We start from the raw sequence: 21,351 nt of genomic DNA on the forward strand, positions 1-21,351 counted from the left end.
TAGTGTTTTCTACATGCCGGGCGCTGTGCGAAATGTTTGATGTGGATTTATTTTATGGAATCTGTAGAACCACTCAAGGAGGTAGAAATGAGGAAAAAGGATTTTAGAGTGATGATGCAAATGGCTCTTGGTCATAATTCTGTTAACTGTTGGGGTTGGAATCTGAGCCCAGGCAGCGTGAATGCACACCTTCTCTGATCTCTGTAGTGCTGCCAGGATTTGAAGGAAGGAAACTCAGTTACCTCCTGGAATCAGACCTGACCTGTCATTGACGGAGGATTCGGGCTGATTTGCTGAATGCACAGATTTTAAATCAGGGGTGATCTGTGATGACTACAGACTTAATTTTTAGAGTTTAACTTATTTTTCATTTTGGTTTTGGTTGCACAGTATCATGAAAAGTTTGATATACTCAGAGGTAGTGGTTAGTGGTAACAGAACCTTTAAAAAAACACCATGAGTTTCCCTGTAGGAATAATACTCAAGTAATTGGAAATAGCAGGAAAAGCTGAAAACAAGTCAGTGGGTTAGCAGTCTTTGATATGTTAAAGTTTGGTTTGTAACATTTGAAAATCACAGGTTTTTAAGTAGTGTATACACGTGTAACAGTCTGAAATAGTGTGTGTGGGAATAATAATCTGAAATTCATCCATTGGAACCTTATTTAATAAGACTCTATTCCTTTCTCCTGGTTGATATTTAGACTGTTTTTATCCTCTAAACTCCCCCTTGCTTTAATATCCTTCCTTGGGTAAAATGCTGTGCTGTGCTTGAACCTGTTAAACTTACTTTGTCCTTGAAATTTACTGACTTCCCTTGTGAATAGGTAATTCAGTGACTAGACTGGCGGGGTTCTTGACCCATGGAAAATAGTCCCCGCTCTCTTTAGCTACCTCCTTTTTTCTTTATATAGTTGTAATTACCACCCATGTAGCTCCTGTGGTGTAAGGGTTTCCAGAAGCAGTTCATCTTACAATTCATAAAGGCTAAGAGGAAACTGTTGTCAGATTTTACCTGGAGGTTCAACTTTCTCATTCACCGTTTCCTAGATTCGTTTTTCTGAACCCTTGTTTTTATACATTTTTATTTATTTGAGGCAGCAAATTTAAAAACTTTGTTTTTTACTTCCCTTTATAGTAGGAGAATTGGGAAAATAATAAAACCAAAGTTTTGCTTCCCCCTTTGTCAAAACGAATAATAAAAACCACAATAATAAAATCGCTGACGTTATGCTGGGTTTGTGTTCAAATTATCACAACACAGTGTAATAACAATTACCATCATTATTTTACAAGTGAGAGAATGGTCTTAAAGCAGTTGAGGAGCTGGAACATCAATAGTGGAGATGGGGTTTTAACTCCCGGGATGTGCTAGAGAGGCTCTCTAGCATAATTTTATTTTATTTATTGATTTTTAAAGATCTTATTTATTAATCTACTTAGAAGATGAGAGAGAGTGTACAAGTTGGGGGGAGGGGCGGAGGAGGAGGGAGAGAGAGCATCCCAAGCAGACTCTGTGCAGAATGCAGAGCTGAGGTGGGGCTTGATCTCAGGATGCTGAGATCATGACCTGAACATAATCACGAGCTGGAAGCTTAACCGACGGAGCTTAACTTCTCTAGCCTAATTTTAGAGTATCTGTTAGAAGTTAGGTGAAAGAATATTGTGACTTTTCTGGTCTCTTTTTCCACATTAAAAAAGAAAAAGGAATTTTTCCTGTATGTATATCCTATATAATGTGTTCATGTATATGCATAGTTCTTATCATGCTGTGGAGATTAGCACAGATTCTCAGGAAAGATGATTACATTGTGACATTGTGGGGATGCCTGGGTGGCTCAGTGGGTGAAGAATCTGCGTATTCAGCTCAGGTCATGATCTCCAGGTCCTGGGATTGAGCCCCATGTCAGGCTTCCTGCTCAGTGGGGGAGTCTGCTTCTCCCTCTGCCTCTGTCCCCCCCCCCAACTCATGCACACTCTCTCTCTCAAATAAATAAATAAAAATCTTAAAAAAAAATAAGTTGAGATGCTGCGCTCTACTTTCCAATGATCTGTCAAGGAGCATGTCTCAGATTGTGGCTGGGAGAGAGCACCACGGGGCATAGCGGTCTGTGCTGAATAGCAGAGAAAGGGTGTGTGTGGCCCCCACAAACAGCTCTTAGGAGCTGCCAGGCCTGGTATGGGCTTTGACTGCCACAGCCTGCCCAGGGTCCCGGGTTGGCCATGCCTCTGGCTCTCGTGGCAGCTGGGAAGGATAAAGGGCTTCCTATTTGAGTCAAGCACTGCTGCGCATTAAAAGGCTTTCTTCAGTCTGGGTTTTTAAAATTTTCTACTTTCAGTTGCTTAACTCTGCCTGTTTTGACCTCTGACTTCGGGGTTTATATTTACAGTCTCTGAGGAGGACTTTAGACTGAAAAAAGTTTTAAACATAATCTGCTTCTCTTCCTACCTCCTCAGTTTATAGATGAGGAAGTTGACTCATGGACATGAAATGAATTATTCAAAGCTATGAGACTAGTGGCCAGGACTAGAAGCCAATCTCATGACTTTACTGATGTTTTTCCTGTTACAAAATGATTTGTGACTCCCTACGTATTGCTTCCAATTCCTTATTTACTCATCCTAATCCTGGCTTCCTGCTTGTCTCCTTGATCCCTTGGCTTTTGCCTCCTGCACTGATGGAGGGAACAGTTGTTTGTTGGTGTTAATCCCAGCTTTGGAATCACCATGTGACCCCTGGTAGAGTCACTCTGTGCCTTAATGTCATTATCAGCAGATTAAGTAGGACCCTTATTAGAGAGGTTCTTGAGAAAATGTAAATCATGTGAACTGAAGACCTGTTTTATTTAGTAGAAGAAACATTTAGAAAATTTAATGAAAACAAATAAAGTATAGGGAAAAGTCAGTTAATACAGATTTCTTGTTGAGTAAGCTGAGCAAGGACTTGTGAGAAAGTTAAAGAGAGTTTAGATCAAATTGTCATGTTATGTAGTAAATTGGGGACATTTTTGGTCTTTACACAGAATACCTGTTGGATCAAATCCTCCTCTGGGGGTGGTAATCTAGAGTAATCCGTAGTTTTTATTTTTGATCTTGAACTTAGAAAAAACACTTGGTTGAGTTATTTTAACAGATCTGGTTAATAAAGAGGAATCTCACTGAAAATTAGGATTTTCAATGCTGTGACATTTTGGCATATTAAAAAAACTAGGTGTGTGGGTTAAATCCTAATTTTCTATCTGTGAACCTCTTTGAAACTCAGTTTTCCTATATGTAAAATGGGAAAAATATACTTAGCTTTCCTGTGAGAATTATGAGGATCAAGTAAAATAACACTTGGCAAAGTTTTTGGCGCATAGTAGTTCTCTGTCTGAGCTAGCTTTCCTCCTAATGTTTTAATACTTTCTATTATGTTTAGATATCTGATATCCATGTTACTGGAGAGTCAGAGGACATGTCTGCTAAGGAGAGATTGCTCTTGTGGACACAGCAGGCAACAGAGGGTTATGCTGGAATACGGTGTGAGAATTTCACTACCTGCTGGAGAGATGGAAAACTATTTAATGCCATCATTCATAAATACAGGTATGAAATTGGGAGGGGGCTTTTTCCTTAGACAAATATGAGAAGTGTTTCTTTTGATTCCAAATTTCAAAATAACCTTTTATTATTTCAGAAGCAATACATGTGCATGGCAGAAAGTTAGAAAATACAGACCAGGCCTAAGTAGAAACATCACATTTCCACTGCTACGAGATCATCACTCTAAGCTTGTGGGCACACACATAGCTATAACACTCCCTTTGGATTTTGCTGGTAACTTGGAAGACAATAAGGTCTGATAATACAGAATCTTCAGGTGGATGAGCACAGTTGTGCATGCAGAGGACTGATGAATGGTGGGGTGAGGGTGTGGTTCTCATTTAGAGCTCACACATATCCAAATTATAGTCTCCTAGGCTCATTACTCTAGTGAGTAGCAGGGTTCAGAAGTGGCCAACTTTGGGGTGGTTAAAAGTTTTCTGGTAAGAATTGTTATTATATTTTTAAGTTTATTTGTTTTATTTATTCATCTCTACACCCAACATGGGGCTCAAACTCACAACCCCAAGATCAGAAGTCGGTGCTCTTCTGACTGAGCCAGCCAGGCACCCCATCAGCTGAGAATTATTAACAACTAAATCCCAGTTAATACTGACATAGCACTTACTAAGTGTCAGACGCTATCCTATGCAGTTTTTACATGCATTAACTTATTTAGCCCTCACAACATTCCTATAGGAATATTATCAGTTGACAGACAAAAACTGAGGCACGGGGTAAAACTTGCTTTTAGCTACATAGCCAGCAAGAGTCAGCTTTGAGATTCAGACTGGGGCCTCTGGTTTTTGACTCCTTGCTTTTATTGTCTTATAAGGAGCTAGATCCCCATAAAATATTTACTGAAAACAGTGTATTTCTTGATCTTTTCTTAGTTACTTTTCTTAGTTTTGCAAAGATTACATCATGTTGTCAAAGAACTGTCTTCCTAGATGGAGTAAGCTGAAGCTATAACTCATTAAACTAACAAACTAATTTGATAAAAACAATAATTATATAGAGTAGTTACTATTTTGTTACCTGTCTATATGTGAGGCATTCTGTTCATTGCTTTCCATATCTTACTTCATTCAGGTCTCCCAGCAGTCCAACAAAACAGGGACTGTTGTTATCCCACTTTCACAGAGGAGGAACCTTGGGTTTGCCGAGGTTATGCTGCTAATACATTGTAGAGCTGAGGTTTTAATCCAGGTCTGCATGATTTAAAATCCCGTTCTCCTTGTCTCTCTCCCTTTTCTTTCTGTTTTTCCATTCATTCCCCTTTTCTCTCCCCTTCTTCTCTTTTTCTCATTTTTATTTTGGAAATTTCAACATTGGTAACACTGTAACAGATATCCCAAGCATCCACATGGCAATCCCCCTTTAAAACACCCACTAGTCTGCTTCCTTTATGAAACAACATTTCAGTAGAGGTAGGTACAGTCTGCCTGATTAAAAGGAAAAGACAGAATCAACTTGCCTACACATGCTGAAAATAAAGTATCCGATCTCCTTGAGTAACACAATGCCAAGAGGGTTTAGTAGTTATAGACATTTCAGTGATCACAATGTACTTCTCAAGTGACTTAAAACAGGAGGCCATAGGAAGGCCTGTGTAGTTGGGCACATTGTATACCCAGGATGATAAGATCTTCTTGGCCTTTGAATAAAAATATCTGGATTGTTATACCTGAAGGATTTATGTCATGATGGATCTTTGAGGGTGTGCTCTTCTCTCTTTGAAATGTTTTAAGTAGAAACAAAGCATTTAGAAGCCAGCTATTCTTCTAAAATAATTGACTTTTAAAAACAATGGTTTCGGGGCACCTGGGTGGCTTAGTGGGTTAAAGCCCCTGCCTTCGGCTCCAGTCATGATCCCAGGGTCCTAGGATTGAACTCCGCATCAGGCTCTCTGCTTAGCAGGGAGCCTGCTTCCTCTTTCTCTCTGCCTACTTGTGATCTCTGTCAGATAAATAAATAAAATCTTTAAAAATAAAAAAAAATTAAAAAAATTTTAAAAAGACTATTGAAATCAAGTTAATCTTGTGTTACTAGAATTTAAACAAACAAACAAACAAACAAAACAATGGTCTCAAGACATTGTCTCTTCAATACTTGTGAAGGAGTAGAAGTACAAATTAGTATACGCATGCTATGTGTTTTTCTCTTAAGTACTTAAATAAGTCACTATCTGTCAGAGATGGTAAAATTTCCTAGGAAAGTTTAATGATTTAGAGCTCATATTGCTTTAGGAGAGAATTTGGATCTCGTCAATGTTATTTGTTTTGAACTTGTAATTTGGTGGATTTAAGTGATACTAAATCAGTTAAATTCTTTTTAGAAGACAGTGGCCTTTTTCACTGGAAGAAATCTTTCATGTGTGGAACCATATTTTGAGCTAAGGTCCTCAGACTTTTCTTTTTACTTAGAAAAAAATCGAGTTTTTTCTTCTCGCATGTGTAAGAATTAAATGGATAGGGTTGAACTACACATAATTTTCACTGTTGAATGCCTTAACATACTAAAGGGAATTGAGAAAGTTATAAACAATTGTAAAATCCCTATAAGCAAATTTTTGGATATTGGACAATAGTAATCACAAATACAGTAGTGTCTAATTTATAGTTGTTTTTAGTTAATAATTATTTCCACAAATTTTGTGATGTATTTGGATTTGCTGTAGGAACATTTCCACTTAATTGAGTTTTGGATATAGTTTTTGGATAAAAAGACTTTCTTATATGAGTTCAATTTGACTTATGTAATAAAAATTATCTGAGGTGGAATTTGTGTTTGGTTTCTACTGAAATACCAGGTTTGATGTATGGAATACTTGGTCAATAAGGAGCTTAAGAGGATGTGAAGGCTTAGCAGGAAAGAACCTTCAGATTGTTGTTGTGGCGGCTGGAAGGAGGGATGTGGGTCTCCTGAGGGAGCAAGTTTGCATGTCCTGGAGAGAATATGAAAGATTTCTCTGGAGATTAGAAGGAAAATGGATACTGTTTATCATTGAAAAATAAACCAATACCGTTTTTAATAAGTGTTCTCGTCAGATTTTTATGTATATTATCTTCTGAGGATTTAGAAATATTGATCTAAAGTGGAAACAGAGAACATCCTTCAGATTTTGTGTTACTATAAATACTGTCAAAAGTATATGTCCAGCATATATTTTTATTAGTGCTCCCATATAAGAATGTGACTTTTGAAGTGGAAAGAATGTTCGTTTATAACAGTAAGCAGTACTTTACTAATGTGAAGTAAAAAAGAAGGAAATTAATGAGAACCAACATTTAATTGCATAACTTGGAATTAGCCATCAATGAAAGTAGCGTTGCAACAGCTCATAAAGTACTGAGATAATAAGAGAACATGAAAACACTTAGCATAAGTAAGAGCAAAACCACAAGTGAACTGTTCTATAGTTTTGGTGTGTCATATTATCCTAAGGAATTGAAGAGCATGGATTATGCAATGGCTAATAAGAATGATAAAGTAGTATGATTTAGTGGAAGAGATTACGAAGGATAGTTCTATAGTTTTTTGTTGTTGTTGTTGTTTTGTTTTTTTGAGAGAGAACGAGGGAGCGTTTGCAAGTGAGGGGATGGGCATAGGGAGAGGAGAGAAATCATAAGCAGGCTCCATGCTCAGCTCAGAGCCCAATGCAGGACTCAGTCACATGACCCTGAGATCATGACCTGAGCTTAAACCGTGTTGGACACTTAACTGACTGAGCCATCCAGACACCCCTATTCGATCTATTTAAATAGATCAATGATTCAGAAGATAACTGTGCTTATTGTGAGGATGGTGTAATATATAGAATTGTAGAATCAGTATGTTGTATGTCTGAAACTAATATAACATTGTATGTCAACTATACTTTAATTAAAAATAAATATATAGGTTAATGATGCAAAAACTGTGGTTTTCTATTAATTCTGTCTTAGGAAGCTGTTCCTAATTCCTTCTAGGAACGTCTGTCTATTATGTTCCGTTTTTAATGCAAAGAATTCAAATAATTAAACTGCCATATAGCTGTACTAGTTTGTACCTGTTTGTATAGTTTACATTTCTTTAAAGCATATTAAAATCTTTCCACTGAAAACCACAACTGGTAAGAGATCTTGGGTAAATAAGCCTCACTCTTGACCCTAACCTTAATTTTCATTGAAAAGAATAATAAGGAAGACTGGATTTGATGGACTTGAATCAAAAGGATGTCACAAAAGCATTCGATGACTAAGTAGCTTAAAAACAAGAGAAGTAGAATTAACTGAGAATCCACAGCCACGGGATTCTAAGCTCTCATGGATTAATCACTCTGGTAGAGTCTGGATATAGAGGACTTAAATTCCCATCAGTAGCACACATTCTTCACAGCAGGTGTTCCAAACAGAGAGTTCAACTGATTTTTCTGTGTTCTGATCTAAGAGAGTGCTCAAGTATCATACTACAATTGATTTTTTTCCTTTTTTTTTTTTGAAAGAAACAAAGCTCTGACTTCTAGCTTGAAATTCAGCCCCCAGCATGTCTTAATTTATCAGTCACTGCACGCAGATAGCTGCCCTAGAACACTGATGAAAGCCAAATTCCAAAACAGCATCGCTCACTGTGAAAACACGTCTGCCTGAGCAGGCATGAACACGAACGTGGGCCCACAGGCCAGAAAGAACAGTGCAAAATGTGTGGTAGAGCCAGGCGAGCCTGAGGTGTGGTAGAGAAAGATGCTAAGTATGTCAGGACTGAAATGCGTGTGTGTGGGGGTGGGGGGATGTGTTTTGCAGAGAGACTGTTTCTTCTTGCTAGTATCTGTTAGTCCTAGTCTTGTTTTTAAATTATGCTGCTGTTCATTCATGTAAATTTCCTTTTGAGACCTCTGGCTGCCTTTTCACAAGCAAGTTTTAAGTATATCACTGAGGTAAGACTCAACTTCTTTGAAATAGATGGTATCAGGAGCACACCATTTAAATACTTTCTAATTAGGCATCCAGATATTTTTCACCTGTCTGATTGTAGTTGGATAGCAGTGATTTTGTTCATTGTTTGCATTTTGAATTAGAATTTATTGGGGCCATCATATTTTGTTACAGGAAATGTTTCAAAATGCTGTAATTGGGAAGATTCAACTTAAGGCCCTGGTGGGAGTCTTGTTTAATAGTCTGACCTGGAGGCCTATGATTCAGCCACAGGCTTGGATTCAGTCAAACCTTACAAGCTAAACTGGATTGGACTGGTTTAATACTGGGAGGAGGCCCTTTAGGGCCTGAAATGTTCCCATAGGAAGTTGGATTAGTTGTGATGAGGTGATATTTTTTTTTCCTTCAGAACCAGGTCTGCCCTTAGGCTGCAGAACCCTGAGGTACGAGGGTGGTGTGTATGTCTTTGTGCAAACACCACACAGGTATGGGCGGTGCTTTGTGTGTGACCATAGGCTAGGCATAGACACAGAGCCCTGAAAGTTACTAATTTTTTGAACAATCGCAAGTATTTCACTTTGTGAGGCAAAATAAAATTGCTTATTAACTTATCAAAGAAACTCAAAACAGTTGAATTCTCAGAGCTCACTGTGTAAGACTGGTACATTTTATAGCAATTTCTACAATAAATATTCCTTGCCACAGCCCTTCTTTTTGTTGTATCTGTGATTAAAAAAAAAAAGCAACTAACAGAAAATATAGTACATTAACATAATAAAAAATTCAAATAAAATAAAAGGGTATGCATTGAAATGTGATTTCTTTCCCCAGATTCCCAGTCCCATTCCCTAGAGGCAGCTGTTCAGCTTCTTTGATATTCTTCCAGAAATTTTCTGTGCATATATAATCACTTTTTTTGTGTGTGGTGGTGGGAGGGAAGGGTCAACTCTGCTGAGGTATGACTTACATAAGTACCTAATCTTGAGCATTGCTATAATCTTCTCTAAAACACATTTGAGATAATGGCATATATGTTATTTTGCATTTTTCTTTCTCCTTAATTTATTTTGGATATCTTTCCATACGAGCAGAAATAGGTTTCCCTTATTCTTTTAAAATACTGCAGTGTATTCTAATGTATGGCTGTAACATAATTTATTTAATAGCATCGTATTGATGGACATTATGTTCTTTGCTATTAAAAAGTATTGGGCTTTGTATGTTTCTTTGTGTAGATGTGTGAATGTGTTGTTTTAATAAGGTCCTAGAAGTAGAATTTCTAGGTCAAAGGATAATACATTTAAAATTTTAAGACCCATATCTGAATTGTCTGTGAGAAGAACAGCATTGAAACTACTCCTTTTGTACTGTTTCACCTCCATGATGCCTTTGAGAAACATTCCCTTTCTTTTTCAATTGCAGTCTAGCAGATCTAAATCCCATTCATTTTTTTCTGTTCTTTTAACATTTATCATCTTATTCATAATTTTTTAAGCTTTTAAGCATTAAATTGTTTTTATTTTTATTTTATTTTATTTCTTTTAGATTTTCAGCTATGTGCCAGAGCTAAAATGGCAGACTTGTGTTTCTGTTTATTTGGTGTGTGAGCTATTAGTCCAAGCATGTATGTCTTAGGAATTTAGAGGGAAAATGATCAAATAAGTTGGCAGATTTCAGAGTGATATGATTATTTAAGAAGTTAGAATGCCAGGGGCACCTGGGTGGCACAGTGGGTTAAGCCGCTGCCTTCGGCTCAGGTCATGATCTTGGGGTCCTGGGATCAAGTCCCGCATCGGGCTCTCTGCTCAGCAGGGAGCCTGCTTCCCTCTCTCTCTCTCTCTCTGCCTGCCTCTCCGTCTACTTGTGATTTCTCTCTGTCAAATAAATAAATAAAATCTTAAAAAAAAAAAAAAAAGAAGTTAGAATGCCAGCAGTGAGGGGTATCTTGAGATAACATATCAGAACATATCACATAACATAGGAGAAGATGCCTGTCACAGTGTCAGAGATTTAGGACGTGTGTAATAAATGTCAGGTTCCTTTCCTCCCTATGTGCTGCTGCTGACCCACTCAGAACAGGACACGTGACCATACAGTGCAAGAGGAACTGGGTTTTGATGGAAGACTCCCTTTCCTTGGAAACCTGACATATGCTTTTTCTCCGGGCTCCCATCGGCATTCTCTTACCCTTCTCTAACACTCAGATTTCCCTTATGTTGCAGGAGCAGCCAACATGTCTGCTATCCATATCTTTTTCTTTGAGAGGTCTATCTCTTTGTTATCCCCTTTTGGGGAGATATTTATCCCCTAGTGACTAAGGTTTACTGAAGTTCACTAAAATGTAGGTATAGAAACAATTACTTGTCTATCAGTATCAGTACTGTTCTCTGTATTTGTTAAAGTGTATGAGGCTGTTATGGTGTTAATTTTTCTCTGTAAACTGAGACTTGTAATTCATTAGGGATCTTTTAATTTCCAATGTTAGAAACTTGCTGTATCATGGTATTTTTCATTCTTTGCTGTCTGTTTTGTTGGTAGAGAGTCATTCTGTAGAAAAAAGTAGGAAGAAAATTTGAAATAAATTGAGGCATCTAGTTTTGAGAAAAGGAAAAATTACCTTCCTGGCTTTGTTTCTTTCAACAATACATGCCCAAATATGAGCATAAAGGAATATCTACACCCATTTATGAAACTGTGGGTGGATCTCTTACACGCTCACATTTATTTGCTGGGGAGAGGCGAAGACCATATTACAGGTCTTTTTTTTCCCCGCCGAGGGGAGGGGGCCAAGGTGAGAGGCTTTTTGCACCAATAAGAACAGTAAGAACGTGCTAAGCCTGAACATGATTAATCCCGACAGTCATCTACAGGAATTTGTTATGGCAACTGCTCTACTGTCATAGGATCAGTGAGGCATTTTAATGCGTATTGTTACTGGGTGATCTATCGAAGAACAAATGTTGAGTGACACACCTGGCTTCTTGCTTGGTGTGTGGGGAGGTGCGTGGTGTTCTGGAGTACAGAGGTTGTTCTAAGACTGATTTCTAGGTAAATGGAGTTTTTTTTGTTTTATTTTTTATTTTTTTTTTAACTTCCACAGAATCCCTTTCAGTTTCTTGCATGCTGCCAAGTATGTACTAGTTATATAATCAGAAAAGATTCGTTTCAACTGTGACTCCATGATGACCAGCTTCTAATGGTTCCGACCAGCAGTCTTTTTCTACTCCTGTTAACTCACTCCTACTCTCCCTCACACTGCCTTTTCCTCCCTCCCTGGCAACGGGTGATCTGTACTCCAGCTCTCAGGCAGTACTGAAGCCAGCTAGTGAAATGTCTTTCTTTTTGCTGCCAAAGACACCATGCTGCCTTCATTTGCATCTTTCCTGGTCCTTTTTTGCTCTGGTTTGATAAAGCAATGAATCCCCTCTCCCCCATCCAAGGCCTGTACCCTTCCTCCTGTGCTCTGGATCCCAGCTGTGCCATTGCCTCAGACACCTTCTTTCTTGTTACATTAAGCTGTTCTGTCTCCACAAATCTTTCTCCTTCGATTTTAAGCACCCCAAAGCCTCTTTGCTCATAAGACAGCAAACAAAGCTTCTCTCTTAACTCTGTGCTTTTTTCCATCTACTGCCTCGCATCATTCCTTTCCTTAAAGGCCAGACTTCTTAAAAGAGTTGTCTGTACTTCCATATTCATTTCTTCACTCCGTGTTTATTCCTCACCCAACTCTAATGTGGCCCCTGGCCCCATAATTCACCCAAAATCTTCTGAGGTCATGGATGACTTCCGTGTGGCTAAATCCAGTGGACATTTCTCAGGCCTCCTTTTTCTTCTCAGTCTTTGACCCTACTGTCCATTCTTTTCTTCTTGAAACCCTATTCTTTTTCTTCAGCTTTTATGACCCTTCACTGGCCTGGTATCCTTCCTGTCTCAATGGCTGTTCCGCTCGGCTCCGTCTGCAGACTCAACCACGAGGCCAGTACATGTCGGGAGTTTTTCAGGGTTGCCTGCTGACCTTCTGTGCTCTCTGAGTTGACTCTCATTTGTGCCCTCACCCATCGGGTCTGTGGATTTGACCTTCTAGATAGCACCTGGCCTGTGAACTTCCCTCTGCCGCTGCCACATTCTTTCGCAAGCCACTCTGGTTCCCCTACCTGGATTCTCTGGGAATACTTTCACCCCTTGAGATTTCTTCCACCTCAAATCTGATCTTTTAGTTTCCTGTAATCCTCCTTAATGCATTTCACTGGTTTTCCGTAGTTCCTAGAAGAACACTCAGCATCTTTAAACAAGTTCATGAGATTCTGCATCGTCTCGGCTCCTCATCCATCCAGCTGTCTCTTACCATGTGTCCTGCTCTGGGTTCCCTTCCCCTGCGGTGGTCCTGTTCTCACACACCCTTCAGGCATGAGCACATGCACGCTTTTCCCCTCTGCCTGGGTGCTCTTTCCGCCAGGTTTTCTCCTGGTTTACTCTTGAACTCCCTCTGGAATTCTGAGCTCTCCGTAGACACAATGTTTAAATTCTTAATGCCTCACTTCCCAGCGCATAGTAGATCCTTATTAAATATTGAGTGAATGAATGAACTTGCTAGTTTGTTGACTGGAAAAAATTACTTATAATAGCATACTAGAGCACCAAGTGAGGCCTTTTCTGACATTTTCATTACATTGTTCTTTACATGCCAGTGAATGCTTTTTAATCACCCATGTATGTGTATTTATTTCACAAGTACTTTCACATGAATCTTCTCTTGAGACTTTGGGCAAATCAAGTGGCTTCTTAAGACCTCATGGCTATGGCAGCCCAGATGCCCTCCCTTCACCCCCACACACCTCGAGATACTCCCTAAGGGATAACTGGAATTCTAGGTGATTCTTGTAGTTCCTGATTTTCTCTGATTCCTGATTTTCACTTTTTGTAGAAGGGAATTGAGACATAGGTTTCTGGATGTGTGTTCACAGTTCAGAGAGGAAGTTAGGACTTAATTACCAGACATCTGAATCACAGCCCTGTCACTTTTTTCTACCTCAGTAGAGCCTTTTCTCTCAACTATGTAAAAATTGTCTTCTAAAAAAAATTTTTTTTAAGATTTTATTTATTTATTTGATAGACAAAGATCACAAGTAGGCAGAGAGGCAGGCAGGGAGAGAGAGAGGAGTTAGCAGGCTCCCCGCAGAGCAGAGAGCCCCATGCGGGGCTCGATCCCAGTACTCTGGGACCATGACCCGAGCCGAAGGCAGAGGCTTTAACCCACTGAGCCACCCAGGCACCCCTAAAAATTTTTTAACATCTGAAAAACTGTGGGAAAATAATGCATAACATAACATTTACCATTTGGTATGTTAATACATCCATCCGCAGAACTCTTCCCCTTTTCCTAAACTGCTGGCAGCCATCGTTCTACTTTCTCTCTCTCTCTCTCTCTCTTTTTTCACTTGAGAAGTAAAACTGTTGCTCAGTGTCCTTTCAAATATCAGCTATCTCAAATCACAAAGTTTACGTGGTTTTGATTTTGATTAAAAAACTCTGATACCAAATGCAGTCTTTTCTAAACTTCATCATTTTACAGTGTATTCCAGGGTTAGGCTGCTGTGAAATGTGTCTCCATCCTCCCCTAATCCTGAATGGGTTCTTTTCCTCTAGATTTAAGCAATAAGAATCAGTACAGGACAAGAGGGAAAAGGTTTGCTGTATTGTAGTGAGAGTCTAAGGCAGTAGGCATGATTGTGTGTGTGTCAGCTTTGTCTTGGTCTTGATACGTAGTTATCTGATAGTATGGTGGATTTTTCTTTTCTTTTCCTTTCCTTTCTTTCTTTTTTGCCAGAACAGAATATGGATAATTTTGAAAGAAAATGAAAGATATATTAGAGACAAGAGGAGTTTTAAGATGATTTAGTTCCCAGACTTGTCTGAAAAAAATCACCTGGGGTAGGGGAGAACCTTGTTAAAGTATGGATGACCAGGCCTCCCCCTATATTCTCTCAGTCTGGATTAGGGACCTAAAACCACGCAAAGTGTGGGAAACATTGGTGTCATATATATGGGTGAGTACTGTTGTGGTAACAGTCTGGAACTATATCCCATTACTCACAGTTTGTTTTCCAGAGTATGTGGGTACACACTGACACACATACACACTCCCTTGTGGTTGTATTACTATGATCAGGATCATCCTCCCCACCAGGAGAAGCATACATCCTTCGGTGTTTTCTTTATCTTGAATTTGCAGCTTCAGGGTGCCTGTTTTCAGTTTATAGTGCCAGCATAGTATTATGAATTGCCCAGGCTGTGTGTTGAGACACACTGGGGCTTGAATCCCAACTGTCCCTGGTCAGACTGTGTTCCTGTTTAAGTTGTATCATCTCCTTGTTGAGAAGAGTGAGATAATGCCTTTGAAGGCTTCACTGCATTGCCTGCCACATAGTAGTTATTGTTACATATTAATCCCAGTTGTTTATTGTTATTTTATAAGTTATTCCAACTGGCAACTTAACCAGCTGCTGAAGCTGAGGGCATATGGGAGCATTAGAAGGGAGGAGTCACACCTAGAAGCAGTAACGTACGCTTTTGAAACTTTATGATATATCCCTTGTTGGTTGTTTTCAGCGCATGCCTGTTTTCCAGATTGTTTTCAGCAGAGAAAGGCCTTTAGGAAACCTCAGGAGGATGTGTGTTTAGTTCATGGAGAAGCTATGACATCGTGTCCTATTCTATGTGGATTTTTACAAGGATTTGGAATCCTGATTGGAAGCTATAGGCGGTAGCTTTGTCTGTAGAAATTAATGAAAAGGAAAGGAAAGGTGCAAACCTGGGATGGAAAATATCTCTAGGAATTTGAATCAGTGGTATCAGATGGTACCTTCCAGCTCTCAAAGCTCTTTCATTTCTTTATTATTTAACCATTTCTCAAACATTCATGTGCTGAGCATTATACTAGATATTGAAGCTATAAACATGGATAAAAACAGACCATGCCTTCAGGCAGTCTACTGTTCATTGTGAGAGACAGACACGTGCATAGTTGTAACAAATTGTAGTAAATACACAAATAAAGATAGTAGACAGCATTTGGGAACAGAGAAAACCAGGTCTTATGGGAAGAATGTGAGTTGATTAGTCAGTGTCATGTGTGGGGGCAAGATATGTAGTGGGCATTTATTTCTTGAGCAAAGGAAAGAGACAAAAAGGAAACCTGATGTCTTTTTGTTTTGTTCTGGGAAATGGTCTCTGCTCCTCTCTTTCTCTCATGATTCCTAAAACGGAAAATTTCTCAAACACAGGAAAAGGGTTTAGATCCTGGGTAGCCAGAACTTGGGTCTGTATCCATATGATAAATAATTATTGAGTGTCCATTGAGAGCCAACACAACCAAATAAACTCTGTGATTTTAAATAAATTTTGCATACTTTGAAAAAAATCCCGATTTGGACATTGACTATTGATATTAGATCTGTCCTTTCAGCCATTATCACATTTTTGGTTCAGAATTTGTTATTCTTGTATCTGCACTAATGCATTCTTCTCTTAGCTAACTTTTATCAGTGTCCCCTCAGGTGTGTTCCAAAGGCCATTTCTAAGTACGTTTTTTCCAGGTATTTTGATGTTGTTTCATATTCCTTGTAGTTCCTTGTAGTTGAACATTTCAGTGTTAGCATGATGAAATGTGGAAGTCTTAGGTAGTTTCTTGTGCTAATCTTCAGCCATTTATAACACTGTATTTGTCAAATTTTCTCTCAGAATCCTATCTACAGTTTTCATGTTCTGTTAGTTTGGCTGTCAGTGTGGGTGGTAACATATAAAATATATTAATATCTGTTAATAAATAATATATATCCACATACATACCTATCTGTATGAGGTATGCCTATACTATACATATGCATGCATAATGTATACATACATATACATAAGATACACATATATATAAACATATACATACTATAAATCTGTACATAAATGCATACATACCTATCCATACATATCCATTATACATGTGTATGTGCATGTGGTTTTGTATATGCGTGTGTTTTTGTAGTCTATTTTATATTTGTTTGTGTAGTGAGAATACTCTTTTTTTTAATTTTTATTTTTTATAAACAAATAATATATTTTTATCCACAGGGGTACAGGTCTGTGAATTGCCAGGTTTATATACTTCACTCACCTTAGCACATACCTGTCTAGAGAGAATACTCTTAACATGGGTGTTGTATGAAAGATAAACATTACTTTTATCCAAAATTACTTTGTATTATGGCAATAGCCACTTTAATACCTTTTGGCCATATATATAAAATCTATATATATATATATATATATACATATATATATATGTATATATATATATATATATATATTATTTATTTATTTGACAGAGAGATCACAAGTAGGCAGAGAGGCAGGCAGAGAGGCAGGCAGCACAGGCTCCCTGCTGAGCAGAGAGCTCGATGCGGGGCTCGATCCCAGGACCCTGGGACCATGACCTGAACCGAAGGCAGAGGCCCTAACCCACTGAGTCATCCAGGTGCCCCTTGGCCCTATATTTTTGAAATAAGGGCATTAAGTATGCTTATAAGTAGTTTGCACTTTCTGGCCTGGCTTTTCGTTTTGTCTTATGACCTTATCCTAGTTTTATACTTGCACCATAGAATTTGTGGTATCTTCTTGTGTTTTTCTCTGTAAGCTGTTTTTAATCATTTATGCAAGAAACATAGGATATAGATGTATGTTTAAAAAAATTGTTACATGTGAAGATTGAGTCATTCAGGAAAGCTTATGTTATCGTAGAATAGTAACACAAGTTAAGAGTTAGGATGACCCTTTTCCCATAAAAGACTAATATATATTACTTTCAGTGGCAGGGTGTTACAATATATGATTTTGACAGGTTTGCAGAAAATAGGGAAATTAGAATGATTAATGCATTACAGAAACCTGGGTGCCGCCTTGTACATGTTTGCCACATGGTAGACTTTGGTTAGTCAGACCTAAAAATGGGAATGAAATTTCCTATTAAAGTTTCACAAAAAGGAGATCTTAAACTGAAATAAAAGCTTTTGAAAGAAAATACAAACCTGTAGGTAGAAAGTAGCTGAAGTTTTTTTTTAAATTTTTTAATTTTTTATAAACATATATTTTTATCCCCAGGGGTACAGGTCTGTGAATCGCCAGGTTTACACACTTCACAGTAGCTGAAGTTTTTAAAGGTGATATGATCTCAGTGAGACTGTAAGGAGGAAAGAACATAGAGACATGTCACAGCACAAGCCTCTCCCAGAAGCTCCGGACACAGAATGGAAAGGCAGATTGGAAGACAGAGCATGACTGAAGGCCTAGGATGTGAGCTCAAGAAGGGACAGAATTTTGAAAGCTTTCAGGCTGTCAGTTTTTCATGGTGGTTTTACAGTTTTTCTTTTTTTCCCCCTTTTGCTGACTTTTGTCTCCTGTGTTACAGAGGAACACCACTTCAGTTTTTGCTCCACTAAAGTGTTAAATGTCACGATAAAAGAGGTGACTTATCCATACTCAGTGTATTATACAACTGCCTTTGTGCTGAAAGGACTATGTCATGCTGAAGGAAGTTTTATGTTTTATTCTCTTAGTCAAAAACTTGATTCTTCAATGACTTTATTCATTCCCTCTGGGATTACTCAGTGTTTACGTTCTTGCTAATGGCAGGGTTCTTACAACAACGAGCCCTTTCTTGTTGGGAGGTTTGATAAACTCAGAAAGGCTGGATTTTATTTCTTCAAAATGTGTGAACTTTACGGAAGCAGAACAGTTTTTTGAACTTCAGGTATTTGTTTTTGTCTAGACTTATATTCACCTGTTTAGTAATCTTGAGATGGGCAGATTCTTCAGAATGCTTCTGTGTGAGTAAAAAACATTGTTTTTAGAGATAAGTCATTTACCTCTATTGCTGTCAGTAAATTTACTGGTCCTATAATAAATGCAGGATCACTTTTAAGTGATCATATTAGTGCCTGTGAAAAACATTAACGAATTTCCTAATAATTTCCCAGGAATAGATAGGTAGGTCATGGTAGTTAGGTCTCAAGGTATGCACAGTTTTCAAAGTGCTAAAAAACTATAAGTAGATTACTTTGGAGGTCTGCTTTCTCAGCAGATAAAAGAAGACTACAACTTGCTGCATACCTTCCTAAAATTGACAATATATTTTCAAAGAGTTTTTTCTGTGAACAGCTTTCCAAGTAGTATTCAAAATAATTTACATGTCAGTCCTCCCCCACGATCTCAGAGTCCTCCCATTCCTGTGCAGTTCCCAAATGATTGTTTTGAGCAAACCAGAATGTCTGTGGACTTTGTTGAGAGCTGTCCTTAGAACTTGATGAGCGGGTTCTTACTCAGTGATTTTGGGGTGGGGACCACTCTTTTTGAGTTTTACAATTTCTAGATCTGTTTTTGCATTCTTTTAATGCTTTGTCTTTGAGAGGAATGTTTTCTGACTGGCTTTTGGCATTGTGTTAATTTTCCAACCAACTGCTTTGCCTCTTTCTCTACAAGGAGTACTCGGGAAGTCTTTTCCAATCTTGTATATAAACAGAGCTAGCTTTAAAGTATCCCCATAGTTTAGAGTATCACGGGAGTCTCACAAATTAGAAAGAGTTGAAGTCTGGCATATGAGAATGTGTGTGTGTGTATGCACACATGCGTGTACACAGGCATGCTCATATGCAATCTTGGGAAAATACAAACTAGTGCTTATTTTAGTCTTTCATTTATGACTCAGAATTAACTAACCTGCTTACCAATTTATCTATAGATATATACTGTCTGCTAATTCTGTACCACTCTGTCTCAGCAGAAGGATAAAATACGAAAGTTTGTTATTACGTAGTTCTTGCTGACTGAGAGGTGAAAAGCAAGATATGCATGTACATTAAACAGTGAATTAATAGGGCAGGGAAGTATGTGGTTCTTCTAAATGTCAAATTGATGAGCATAGGCCCAGGAGTGTAAGGAATTCAAGGAACAGAAAGAAAAATGAGGTTGGAGAAGATTAGTGAGGGCTTCATGAAGGAGGTGGAGCTTGATCTCTGCTTCTAAAGATGAGTGAATAGTGAGAGGACAACAGTGACAGGAAAGGGCATCCTGTCCATTGGATGGTGGATGCCACTAATGTGGCATTGAACTAAAGCATAAACCTTCGTGTTTGGGGAGAAACATAGGATTCTAGTTGGATTGGAAGGATGCTGTTGGAATAGTGGAGCTTACATAGGTTGAAGGGGACAGATACTCATATATATTTGATGAGGAGGAGTTCATAGACTTTGTAAAAAATCATACACATTCTAATTTTTACAGTTTCCTCCCTGTACTTGGTTTTGGCATCCACGAGTTTCTGAGAGAAGTCAGCAATGTTAAATACTTGGTGAAAGTCTCTGTATTTCAACCCAGGCTTAATATTAGTATTTGCGGAACTGTTATGTAAATAGGTCAACATGTAAGTGTAATGTTGAATTCGCATGTGAGAAAACTTAATTAATTATGGTGAATTTTTTCCTAGGCCGGACCTGATAGACATGAATACTGTTGCTGTTCAAAGCAACCTTGCAAATTTAGAGCACGCTTTTTATGTAGCAGAAAAAATTGGTGTTATAAGACTTCTGGATCCTGAAGGTGAGCTGTTGTCCTAACTAGGTATAGATTGACATGAGAGTCTGATTAAAAGGAATCTATCAACATTTGAAATAATTTTATGTTGCTGCTTATAGATGTTGATGTCTCCTCACCTGATGAAAAATCAGTAATAACTTACGTGTCATCTCTCTATGATGCATTTCCCAAAGTCCCTGAAGGTGGCGAAGGTATTGGTGCAAATGTGAGTATTGGTTTTTCCATCCTAGAAGCTGCTAATTCAGTAATGACCAGTTGACTGAATTCTTTGATAAAGCTTTTTACAGTATTTAAATATCAAGTATTCTTTTTTTAAAAAAAGATTTTGTTTATTTATTTGAGAGAGAAAGAGAGGGAGGGAGCACAAGCAGGGGGAGGGGCAGAGGGAGAAGCAGGCTCCGTTCTGAGCAGGGAGCCCCACATGGGACTCAATCCCAGGCGCTTGGGATTATGAATTGAGCCAAAGGCAGACACTTCACCAACTGAGCTACCCAGGTACTCCAATATCAAATATTCTTTAAAGAATTTGAGTTAAGATGCTATTTAATAAGCCAGCCCTGTCTGCATTTTCATGACACTATTCCACCATTTTAATTAAAGCATAACTCAAAAAAAATTTGTTCTTTGTCATAAATAAAGTAGGCCGTACATATTCTTTTCATTTATTAATGAAAGCTCTAAACCACCGAATTTTGGAGTTTTTCATTTTTAACCTGCTGCTGTTTTACATTGGCAGTGTTTGATAATCGTTCTGTGTCTGTAGAATTTCTCAACTTCTGAAATCACTTTCAATGTTATTGACTCTCATCATCTCATGAAATAACTTGGCTAGGAATTCTTTCTCCGATTTAAAGACGATATTTAGAGGAAGGTTATTTGACTTTGCCAAACTACCAGAGCTACTTAGTAAGCAGGGTGGGGTGTCCAGTATAGGGGGTTTCGGGCTCCTCATTTGCCCACTGTTTCCCAAAGATTTGTGTGATTCAGTTCAACCATGCGTGTTGTAGTGGTTTTATGAACATGTACTTAGGCGTTTCTGGAAGAGAACAGGAAACCCTGCAGGGTTATGAATTTGAGGATGAACCCCTTTACCCTGGGCTTCTCCTCTTCTCTCAGATTTCTTCTTCTTCTTCTTCTTTTTTATTTTTCTATTTTACTTTGAAGATTCTGGAATTCATCTTGGTGAGCTCTCATTTCAGTCTCTTTCTCACCTC

At 38.3% G+C, this 21,351-nt stretch overlaps 1 protein-coding gene across 18 annotated transcripts in view; it reads left to right on the plus strand.

The window, feature by feature from the left end:
- Positions 1-21,351, plus strand: part of DST (dystonin) — a 472,092-nt gene that overhangs the window by 275,293 nt on the left and 175,448 nt on the right. For all 18 annotated transcript variants that reach the window (XM_059400215.1, XM_059400198.1, XM_059400206.1 and 15 more), the window contains 3 exons: positions 3,418-3,584; positions 20,028-20,140; positions 20,236-20,342. In XM_059400215.1, the coding sequence (XP_059256198.1) occupies positions 3,418-3,584; positions 20,028-20,140; positions 20,236-20,342 (387 nt within the window). The remainder of the gene's footprint in view (positions 1-3,417; positions 3,585-20,027; positions 20,141-20,235; positions 20,343-21,351) is intronic.

Source organism: Mustela nigripes, chromosome 5 (assembly GCF_022355385.1).
Source record: "Mustela nigripes isolate SB6536 chromosome 5, MUSNIG.SB6536, whole genome shotgun sequence".
Lineage (NCBI taxonomy): Eukaryota > Metazoa > Chordata > Mammalia > Carnivora > Mustelidae > Mustela > Mustela nigripes.